General features: G+C 40.5%; 2 protein-coding genes across 5 annotated transcripts; one reads left to right on the top strand and one right to left on the bottom strand.

The window, feature by feature from the left end:
- The first annotated feature begins 202 nt into the window (after positions 1–202).
- On the top strand, positions 203–6,419 carry LOC102717055 (protein DEFECTIVE IN EXINE FORMATION 1). The gene is made up of 13 exons (XM_006651914.3): positions 203–421; positions 1,043–1,153; positions 1,565–1,647; positions 1,832–1,949; positions 2,035–2,246; positions 2,675–3,159; positions 3,240–3,310; positions 3,727–3,983; positions 4,242–4,423; positions 4,724–5,007; positions 5,089–5,206; positions 5,413–5,595; positions 5,687–6,419. Exons 1-13 carry the CDS (start codon positions 291–293, stop codon positions 5,999–6,001), a joined length of 2,550 nt encoding a protein of 849 aa, XP_006651977.2. The 5' UTR covers positions 203–290; the 3' UTR covers positions 6,002–6,419.
- Positions 6,420–6,604: 185 nt separating this feature from the next.
- Positions 6,605–9,144, bottom strand: LOC102715927 (calmodulin-binding receptor-like cytoplasmic kinase 2). 4 transcript variants are annotated; one of them, XM_006650761.3, is made up of 6 exons: positions 8,702–9,144; positions 8,195–8,361; positions 7,929–8,094; positions 7,670–7,759; positions 7,223–7,518; positions 6,605–7,148 (listed from the first exon to the last, which is right to left on the bottom strand). In XM_006650761.3, the coding sequence occupies exons 1-6, from the start codon at positions 9,039–9,041 to the stop codon at positions 6,879–6,881; spliced, it is 1,329 nt and encodes a 442-aa protein (XP_006650824.1). In that variant the 5' UTR covers positions 9,042–9,144; the 3' UTR covers positions 6,605–6,878. The 4 variants fall into 4 exon arrangements, with proteins under 4 accessions (XP_006650824.1, XP_006650825.1, XP_015690743.1 ...); XM_006650762.3 differs by having other exon boundaries at positions 8,195–8,358; positions 8,702–9,114; XM_015835257.2 differs by having other exon boundaries at positions 7,929–8,097; positions 8,195–8,358; positions 8,702–9,114.
- Positions 9,145–11,135: the final 1,991 nt, after the last annotated feature.

Here is an 11,135-nt window from a genome sequence, read left to right on the forward strand (position 1 = left end):
CCTAGCCCGGCCAGGTCTGCCTGATTGCCGATCTGGACCCACATGTAAGCACGTCATTCTGGACCCACTCGTCAGTGAGCGCCGAGACGATCTGATCTGCGCTTTCACAGAAAACCCCTCGTCTCTTCTGCATTTCGGTTTCCCCACCCGACGAGCCGAACCTCCTACCGCCGGGAGATCTCCCTCCCCCCCCCCTCCCCGCTCCACCGCCGCCGCCCTCCCCCGTGGCGGGCCACCGCGCGGCGCGGCGCGTCACGAACGGGCCTCAGGTCTAGCGTTTTTGCACTCAGATGCGTCCCCTCCTCGCCTTCGCGGCGGTATGCGCCCTCCTCGTGGCCGCCGCCGCCGCGGCGGAGGAGGAGAAGGCGAACAAGTTCCGGCAGCGCGAGGCCACCGACGACCTGCTTGGGTACCCCCATCTGTGAGTACCGCGTGCTTCCTCTCCTCACGTTGTCTCGTCCGTCGCTTTAGATTTGGAGCTGCTGCTAGATCCTTTGGGACTGGACCTCGCAATTTCGTACTAGCTGGGTGACCTTAAACAGCTTATGATCTCTGTATTATTGTTCCATTATGCTCAGAGTGACACGATGTGCAAAATCTGTTAAACCACTGCTACACTAGAAATTCCTTGGTTGGAAAATATTTACTGCTTAACTTCTACTCCATTCGAGCATTGCTGTATCAGGGATTACCCAAAGAAATTAGCTCATTTTATGTCATAATTATTTCGAGATTTGAAACGCATGTTAAATATAATTTCTTATTGATGTTTTGTCTGCAAAAAGAGTTAAGAGATTGGACTGTTACATTACAATGTGGATCATCGAATCGTTGTACTGTAGCATGGTGGTTTCTCACAGCAAAGCACTTCTTAAATTGCAATGTTTTTACCGTGCTACTAGTTTCATTTTGTTCATGAGGAGTATGAAAGATCTGACTATTATAGAGACACACCTTTGAAAGTTATCTAGACCAATAATGTTGGTCATCTGTATGGATTGAAGTATAATTCTTCAGTGTAATAGCTATAACATCTTTGTAGTGATGAAGACGCTTTATCGAAGACCAAATGTCCAAAAAATGTAGAACTGAGATGGCAGACTGAAGTTAGTTCCAGCATTTATGCAACTCCGTTGATTGCTGATATCAACAGGTAAAAGATCGTGACAAATGATTTGGCCTCTTTTGTCCTTATGACATGTTAATCTTTGTCAGATATCCTTTTCATATCTTGTGCTGTTTTAATTAATGTTTCCATCACTATTTACTTGTTTAGAGATAAATTTATTGTTCATGATCTGGAATGGCACTCACTTCTGAATAAATCTTTTGCTACTCTGTTAATTACTACAGATTATGTGCAAAATCAAATGAGTACAACATTACCATAAACTGAGTACATGTTTCCTCTATGATTTTGTGTTTTGAACTACTGATACTTGCCATAAACTGAGTACTCTAGATTTTAAATGTGGATGCATGCTTTTCTTTTTCTTGCTGTTTCCCTAGTGCCTTCATTGTGCTGCTTTGGGCACACTTTAATGTTCATCTTTTGGTGTATCAGCGATGGAAAGTTGGAAGTAGTGGTGCCATCATTTGTTCATTACCTGGAAGTTCTTGAAGGCTCTGATGGGGACAAATTGCCAGGTGTGGTTTCACATTACCAATTGGCATTTTAATAGTGGTCATACTGAGTTCTTTGCTACAGATTCTGCAAGAGTATCGACTGAATGAATAGTTCTAAGATGTGCTATCATATTTTTAGGTCCTGAAAGAGTTGAAATAACTTTATGATCTAAAGTTTGCTATATTGTCACAAAATTAAATCCAGGGTGGCCTGCATTTCACCAGTCAAATGTTCATTCAAGTCCGCTTCTGTATGATATTGACAAGGATGGGACAAGGGAAATAGTTTTGGCAACTTACAATGGTGTAGTCAATTTCTTCAGGTAAGGAAATTAGTATATATCTTTGTTTTCATTGAACATGAAAACTTGTATTTTTGACATGGGAATTTATCTGTTTGTTATGTAGAGTATCAGGTTATATGATGATGGACAAGCTTGAAGTACCTCGTAGGAAGGTACGCAAAGATTGGTATGTTGGGTTGAACCCTGATCCTGTTGACCGCTCCCATCCAGATGTTCATGACAGTTCAATTGCAAAGAAAGCTGCTTCTGAGGAAGCTCACCTGAATATTCAGGACAATCCAGTTGCCAATGAATCTTCTAAGGAAGCCCAGTCACGTAAGTTATCTTAGGCTATTAGCCATCATTGCACTGTTCAATTGTAAGAAATCCCTCCTTTTCATCTTTTTTTCTTTAATATTAGGACTGCAATGCTTATTATCTAGTTACTATAGTCTGACAGGCTCTACCTTGAAGGTTTGCACAGTGCGCACTACTTAGGCTATATAGTAGTTTAGGATCATTAACTCCAATATTGATGTTTGTTGAACATACAGTGGATTTCCTGGATATTATAGCTAATATTATCTGTTACCAATCAGAGGATGGAATATGCTTTAAAGGAAAAAAATGTGTTTCATGCACTGAGTGACCATTCTCCTACTTGATTTTAACAATGGACGATACATACTGTGTGTGTAGTATATAAGACCATGCATGAAGATGCATTATAGATTTATAGTAGTGTTATTTGTTTATCACTGTAGGGGGTACAACTGACCCAACAACACAAGGAGCTGAATCCATGAAAGATGCCTCTAAGGGAGAATCGACTGAAAATAAACCTGATTCTAACCAAGGACAGGAGAATATAGAGCTGTTAAACAATCCAAACAGCACAGATGCTGGGAACAACTCTAGTGTAAGTACTGCGACAGAGAATGCATCACATGCTCAGAGAAGGTTGCTTCAAGCAGATGATAAAAGTGATCAAAGGGGAAACTCGGAAACTCACGCAAGCGATGCTGGAACAGAAAAAGCAGCTACTGTCGAAAATAGCGAGCCTCTAGAGGCTGATGCTGATGCATCATTTAATTTGTTCCGGGATGCAGAAGATCTGCCTGATGAGTACAACTATGATTATGATGACTACGTCGATGATGCCATGTGGGGAGATGAGGACTGGACAGAACAACAACATGAAAAGGCAGAAGATTATGTGAGCATAGATGCTCACATCTTGTCCACTCCAGTGAGTGCACCTTTGGTTTCATTTTGGTTATTTTTTTCCTGTTTATTCTTTAGATGGTCTTGAGTTATTTCTCACTGCAGGTGATTGCAGATATTGACAGGGATGGCATACAAGAAATGGTGATTGCTGTATCCTACTACTTTGACCGCGAGTAAGTCTTGTTTCTCTGCTACCAATGCATTGTGGCATGTTGCTTATATCTGGATGATCAAAACCTCTAAAGGAATAACCGCTGAACATAATAAAAGATACTGGTTATTTATGTTATCCTAGGGCAGCATGCGTCATTATGTAGTTCTAGATAAAAACATTTAGAATCCTTCTATTCTCCCTGATTTTGGGTGTTGGTTGATAGTAATGCTTTGTTACCATTCTCAGTTAGTTCCAACGATGAATCAAAATATGCTGATGCTAGGTGTTTGCTTGTAATTGCTCTTCTATCTTTTACTCATGATTGCCATGCTTTCTCAAGGCAAAACTTGCAACCACTATATGACATCATGATTTAATGTCTCTGTTATTGTGTTGGTGTACCTAGTCACTAGTAACTTCGTCTTTTACTGGCAGGTATTATGATAACCCAGAACATATGAAGGAGTTAGGAGGGATTGATATTGGCAAATATATTGCAAGCAGTATAGTTGTTTTTAACCTTGACTCAAGACAAGTTAAATGGACTGCAGACCTCGATTTGAGTACTGACAGTGGAAATTTCACCGCACATGCATATTCTTCTCCTACTGTGGTTGATTTGGATGGTGATGGAAATTTGGATATTCTTGTTGGAACTTCCTATGGCTTGTTTTATGTTCTCGATCATCATGGTAAATTCTTAACTTCGTAATATCAATTCTTAATCGATAAGCAGCTTTAAGCTGAATTATTGTGTTCCATATTTTGTGTATATCTAGATCCTGTAGCATAGAGTTTCTTGAGTGAAATAACAAAATATGTTGGTTTAAAAGCAACAATATGTTTCACCATGATTTTCTTTGCTTTGTTTTGGACAATTAGGACATGTTCACTGAAAGTCTTCGCAGACTAATTCTCACCATTAGTTCTGTTTGATTTTGTCAATCTAGGTAAGGTTAGGAACAAGTTCCCGCTTGAGATGGCGGAGATTCATGCACCAGTCATTGCAGCAGACATCAATGATGATGGGAAAATTGAGATGGTCACTGCTGATGTGCATGGCAATGTAGCAGCATGGACTGCGGAGGGAGAAGAAATCTGGGAGGTGCATCTTAAGAGTCTTATTCCACAGGCAAGTTCAACCCATTTCTTTCGTAGGTTCTAATTGATTGTGTATACACAATTGGTTGTCTATCTGTATGCAAAGATTCTTAGACTGAACTTGCTACATGTGCTGAAGCTGCTTGCTTGTAGAATATGTGGAATCTTCCTTGTCAGATTGTACAATTGTTCTCTTCTATTACTTTTCACTAACTGATTCAGACTATCATAATTTGGTTTAGGGTTATCATTTACTTGCACTGGTACATTTAGTTTTATTTAAGTTATACTTTTATATGCCCTCTGATTTGCTATTGTCATATGATGACAGCGCCCTACTGTTGGTGATGTCAATGGAGATGGTCACACCGATGTTGTGGTCCCAACCGTGTCAGGAAAAATATATGTTCTTAGTGGGAAGGATGGCTCAGCAATTCATCCTTTCCCATATAGAACATATGGAAGGATCATGAGTCCTGTCCTGTTGCTTGACATGAGCAAACGTGATGAAAAGTCAAAAGGCCTCACCCTTGCTACTACATCTTTCGATGGTTACCTGTATTTGATTGAGGGCTCGAGTGGCTGTGCAGATGTTGTTGACATTGGAGAGACTTCGTATGACATTTCTTCTCTGCTTTGCAAGATGTCTGTACCATTTCTGGATTCAGCAAACTAGCTCACTTTGCATATTGACAGGTACACTATGGTTTTGGCTGATAATGTGGATGGTGGAGATGACCTTGATCTTGTTGTTACTACTATGAATGGCAATGTCTTCTGCTTCTCCACTCCCTCTCCGCACCATCCACTAAAGGTATGCAATATGTTTATGTTATGTCAATAATTTAACTCACGTGGGTAGATCTTTTGGTGAACCCTCGCAGCTTATGTCTAATATGGTTTGGTTCAGAGTTGCATATTTCCTTTAAACCTTTTATTTGTTCATGGATGTTTAAATAAGATAGTGGACGTACTGCTGATAATAAGGTAACGATATAATTTCTTCTACATTGATGGTAGGAATGGAGATCATCAAGCCAGGGAAGGAACAATGCTGCATATCGGTACAGCCGTGAAGGGATTTATGTTAAACATGGTTCCAGAACTTTCCGTGACGAAGAGGGCAAGCATTTCTGGGTAGAGTTTGAGATTATTGACAAGTACAGGGTTCCTTCTGGGAACCAAGCTCCTTATAACGTGACGGTAGATTCTATCAACTTGAATAATTGTCTGATGGATATTCCAAATGTTTTTTTTGCTAACTTCCACTACATTCACTACTGTTGGATTTCAGGTAACTCTACTTGTCCCTGGGAATTATCAGGGAGAAAGGCGCATCGTGGTCAATGCGATTTATAATGAACCAGGCAAGCAGCGGATGAAGCTTCCCACAGTTCCTGTTAGAACCACAGGAACTGTGCTTGTGGAGATGGTTGACAAAAACGGCTTTTACTTCTCAGACGAGTTCTCGATCACCTTTCACATGCATTACTACAAGCTGCTGAAATGGCTCGTGCTCCTGCCAATGCTTGGGATGTTTAGCGTTCTTGTCATCCTGCGGCCTCAAGAAGGCGCCCCGTTACCATCATTCTCAAGGAACATTGATTAGCATCTAGCAATTTGCATAGTGAAACTCAGATCCTCATAGAAGCAGAAAAGGAGAGTAGCAGGATATCAAATCACCCATGGAGGAGCTTGTCCACATCATACTACCTTGGGGAGCTCAATGCTCACTCAATCTGCACAGGAAAACCCTCACGGTGCTGCACCCCATCAGTTAGCTAGTCCGGGAAACAGAAAAAGAATTTTGTCATACTTGAGATTGTTTTCTAACTTATGATGTTACACAAGGAACTGGCCTACTGGCAGCTGCTAACCCTGGAAGGGGTCACCCCAGTTCAACATTTTGAGAATGTCATGCATCTTTCTTGCACCACCAACCTTACCCCTGGGAGGTTGTATGCTGTACTGCTATGTATTAATTGACAGTGATCAGCTCTATGATTGTGAATTATGATTGAACTCAACCTGACTGAGATCATAGAACATACTAATACATGATGCATCCAGCAACGCAGGCATTCTCACGAATGAGCTAAACGGTATATTTAAAAAAATATGATAAAACTTTTATATACTTATTCTCAGTTATTTAAAGGTTAAGCTGAAAAATAAACTAAAAAATGCTTTAAAATTAACTTTAAATTTAAAGTCTCAAATTTAAAATTTAGCTCTATAAGCGAAAGCGAAAAAGGTGGGGTGATGAATTTTCATCACATCATATTCAAGACAACTCTACAAATTACAAATAAATAGAAGTACATATATAATACTCAAACTTAGTACAACACAATCTTTCTACCTTCCTTGTAAAGAAAGATTGTTAACCCCAATACCATAGTTGTATTCACAAAGCATATGGCTTCCAACTAATCTCAACTAAGGTTGCATATCAAAACGTAGGATTCGATTCACGTCGGTGCATGCTAAACTACCTTAACCCAATCGGAGCTCTTGTCTTGGCTCGGGGCGGCGGCGACGGCGGCGGGCGCGTCCTGCCGGCGGTGGAATTCCCTCCGGATGGACCACAGCGCCTCGGTGCACCGCCGCATCGACGGCCGGCCCTTCCTCGCCGCCGCGACGCACTGCTCGGCCAGCTCCATTACTTTCTCCACCGTCGCCACGGACGCCGGGCTCCTCCTGATCCTGGGGTCCATGGCCACCACCACCTCCCCTCCTCTGAACCTCTGCAACGCCTGCATCGCATGGCATCGCATCGTGTGAGTTTCCGTTGTCAGATGTGATGGTGTGCGATCGATCCGTTTCTTACCCATTTCGTGGTGGGGCGGGGGTCGAGGTCGCGGCGGCGCTCGATGGGAGGGCGGCCGGTGACGAGCTCGACGAGGAGGACGCCGAAGGAGTAGACGTCGCTCTTGTCGGTGAGCTCGTACGTGCTCAGGTACTCCGGGTCCACGTACCCGGCGGCGCTCTTCCCCTGCGTGTCCTCCGACTCCGAGCTCTCGCCGCCGGCCATCCGCGCGAGCCCGACGCCGCCCAGCTTCGCCGTCAGCGTGTCTGTCAGCATCACGTTCGACGATCTGACGTTCCGGTGGATGATCGGCTGCTCTGCAAACGGTGGGTTTCAGTTCAGACTTGAGACTTCCACTTCTTCAGTGTGTGATCAGATAAGCAACACTGCTCATATCATCTTCGTTTTCTTTTTCTTCTGAAGACTGAAACCACATCAAAATTTCAGAGAATAATATATGTTTCTTACCTTTGAATTCGTGCAGGTATGTGATAGCATGAGCTACGTCGATCGCGACGTTGAGCCGCTGCGCAAGTTCTAAACCATTTCCACATGATTCTGCAGTGTGTTGCATTGCACAAATCCTGATCAATTCCTTTTAGTAGATAGAGTTTTAATCCGAATAGATAGTAATAGTATTACTAATGCAGAATAGAGTTTTGATTGGTGTTGTAATTTAGTTCGATAAACTAGAATCACCAGTGGGATGATTAGGGGCAATACGTACCATCCAAGTGTTCCCTTAAGGAACCATTGCTGACATACTCAACGACGGTCAGACTCTCATCTTCACGCTCGAAGAATCCTAGGAACCTCACTAGATTCTTGTGATCAATTTTCTGAAGGATTTCAAGCTCTCTCCTAAGCTCAGGTGATACATACTGACTATTTAACTGCTGCAACAGAAGAAATAGTTAGTGCCAGTGTATTACTCCAACTTACATACTAAATGAACATTTTGCCAAATATGCTTGTTCCTTTTTGTTTACATACCTTTCTGGCACATTTGATGGCAATTTCAGATCCATCCCTGAGTTTCCCTCTGTACATGCTGCTATGACTCCCCTGCCTAATCATGTTCTTGTCACTGAAGTTTGAGGTTGCCTTAAATATTTCTGCAACAGTGAGCTCTGTACTTTCTTGGGGATACCCTGTCCCTGCTGCACTTAAATTTGTCATTAGTCACTGTACATGCTTCTAACCTTAATGAAAATCGGTTAAGCCCAGTCTGGGCTGCCCCACAAAAAAAAATTGTCATTAGTCCATTCTGAGTTTCAGATGTGGGGATTTTAAATGTTTATTTGGTGCTAAAACCAAAGTAGATCTTCAATTTTGCACACTGATTCTTTGCTGTTTGATATTTCCCTTTAACAGGCGACCTAAATACAGCTAATCTACAACAGCAAAGAACTACTGAAGAATTGCTAATGAAATACTGGTTGGAAGACACCGGAGGGCAAAATTGCTGGCCAAATTACACAAGAAAGGATCAAATCCTACCTGAATCAACGGAGACATGGTAACCTGTACTTCTGCTCCCCTGAGAAATCGTCGTCTGAGAAATCTCGAATTCTGCATCAGCTCTGGACTTCCGGGGCACGAAGCAAGAACTGAAAACTCCGGCCAGACTCTGCGCCGCAGCCTTGAACGAGCCGCTGCTGCGAACCGAGCTCCTGCTCAGCTCCGAAGATGGAACGCTGTAAGAAGAAGCCTGACGACGGTAGACCTCAGGAGGACACGATTGGTATCTCTGGTGGTAAGGACTGTAAGCACTGATCCCTGAAACTTCTTTGCCCTGGCTGGTGGTGCTGAACTGCCTCTTGGCTGCAGGCAATTCCATGGCAAGAAGATCGAAAAAATGAGGATTCTTGATCTGATTATTGCTTCATCGTTTTCCTTTGGATGCATAAATATCAGGACTCCTCCGTGTTTTTCAATGCCACGAGCCTTGCTGAGGTTGATGTTGCTGTCTTGGAGCTAGGTCAACGGGCGTGCTCCGACGACCTGCAGGTTGCTATAATGTCGCCTCCTAACTCTTTAATTGCTGATTTGATTAGAGGATATGGTAATAATTGTGTTATGTATAGTTGTATAATCGTATGAACTATGATGATATGAATGTATTGGTTCCGGAAACGCAACTTTTTAATTGAAGTCATATTGGTGGAATTGTTCACATCTGGGCTGTTGAATCCCATGTTCAGACGGGACGAACATTCTGTGATGTCATGGTGTGATTGGTAAAGATTTAGGTGCCAGAATTGGTCAGAATATCAGCAGTCTACACGCAGCTGGAATTGGATAGTGTTGTGATGTTGTCTATGGTATAAATCAATTTTAGGATATGAGTGTATAACTTGGATTTTGTGATGCCATAAATAATAGGTGCAATATTGTACCTTCGTGTCCTTGACAACAACTCACCGCAACTCCAAATGATGCCTTTTACGGTCATACCAGAAAAGATCAGAAACAAGAAGGAACAAGTATCTTTGCATAGCAATAACAAGTCTTTGTTGGTAAAAGAGGTCAAACACACATTTTTTTAACGTTAATGTTAAACACATTAGCAACGGTTTTCCGTAATTAACCAAGCACTGCCTTACTCAGTTAGATTTAGTCCGTTCTCTTCTTCAAAATAGTACGGTTGCCCCGCGTATTGCGCGGCTAACATCGTTATAAATTGTAGCTATATATGGTCTATTATCTTGATAATAATTACTTTTTAATTGTTAATTCAAATTTAAACTCTTTTCTATATAATATTTAATTTATAATTCAAATTTTACATACTTCTAAATTGTATTTGTATATTTACTTTTTCTCTTAATTTTTTCTAATTTTTAATTGAAATTTTAGATCTTTCCAAATTGTATTTATAGATGGATTCTTCCCTCAATATCAATTATTTTAAAATTTTTAATTCATATTTGAATTTTTCTAAACTGTATTTACACATGGACTCTTTTTATTTTTCTTTATTTTTAATTCCTAAATTGCATTTCTAATTTGATTCTTTTTAACTAGAATTTTATATGTTTCTAAATTGTATTTATAGATAGACTCTTTCCTCAATATCAATTATTTTAAAATTTTTAATCCTAGATTTATTTACTCATGGACTATTTTTTATTATTTTTCTTAATTCTGAAATTGTATTTCTAATCTGATTATTTTTAACCGGAATATGAGATGTTTCCAAATTGTATTTATAGATGGACTATTACCTTAATATCAATTATTTTAAAAAATTTAATCTGAGATTCAGAATTTTCTAAACTTTATTACGCGTGGACTCTTTTTTATTATTTTTATTTATTTTTAATTCTAATTGATGACTTTTTTCTATTATTATATATATAAGATTCGGTGGACTGATCATTATAATGCACATAAATATCTTGTTATACCTTTGTTTCGTATGAGGTTCACGTAGTTGGGTTTTTTGCTTGATTATTACGGGCCTAGGTGTGAAATTTGGGATTGTTTAACAGGCGATTTTCCTTTTCCGATTAAAAAACCTGTTCTTGTCTCTCCTTTTTTCTCTTATAGTTGTCCGAGTAAAAAAAATCTTTTCTTTTTCTTCTCCTATTTTCCTTCGATTAATCTAATTTTTAGACCTTCTTTTCCTATTATTTTTTTAATAGGTTAATAGATAGACGAGGCATCTTGTTCTTTATATATTGCCGGCAAATTTTCCGTGATCTTTCAATACTTACAGTGTTTAGTCTTTGCATAGAACAACACCAGTAAGTAATTGACATGCCGATGGTGTATATGTTAACCATCAATCAAGCAACGATGATACGGCAAAGTACTATCACCAGGTCAGTCTCAAAAATTAGTTTGGATGTGCAGAATACTCCACCGGGAATCATGGGCATGGCATGTATATACTCGGCTATGCAGATAGTAACCCTAATCCCCGAAAGAA

This window comes from Oryza brachyantha, chromosome 3 (genome assembly GCF_000231095.2).
Source record: "Oryza brachyantha chromosome 3, ObraRS2, whole genome shotgun sequence".
NCBI classification, from domain to species: domain Eukaryota; kingdom Viridiplantae; phylum Streptophyta; class Magnoliopsida; order Poales; family Poaceae; genus Oryza; species Oryza brachyantha.

What these genes read in the sequence shown, in the direction of transcription:
- LOC102717055 (XM_006651914.3), top strand. Translation starts at nt 291, where the DNA reads ATGCGTCCCCTCCTCGCCTTCGCGGCGGTATGCGCCCTCCTCGTGGCC. An exon ending in TTGATTGCTGATATCAACAG is followed by an intron (nt 1,154 to 1,564) that starts GTAAAAGATCGT and finishes TTGGTGTATCAG; the next exon opens with CGATGGAAAGTTGGAAGTAG. An exon ending in CTCACATCTTGTCCACTCCA is followed by an intron (nt 3,160 to 3,239) that starts GTGAGTGCACCT and finishes TTCTCACTGCAG; the next exon opens with GTGATTGCAGATATTGACAG.
- LOC102715927 (XM_015835256.2), bottom strand. Translation starts at nt 9,041, where the DNA reads ATGGAATTGCCTGCAGCCAAGAGGCAGTTCAGCACCACCAGCCAGGGC. An exon ending in CCATGTCTCCGTTGATTCAG is followed by an intron (nt 8,362 to 8,701) that starts GTAGGATTTGAT and finishes ATTTAAGTGCAG; the next exon opens with CAGGGACAGGGTATCCCCAA. An exon ending in ATACCTGCACGAATTCAAAG is followed by an intron (nt 7,519 to 7,669) that starts GTAAGAAACATA and finishes CACCGTTTGCAG; the next exon opens with AGCAGCCGATCATCCACCGG.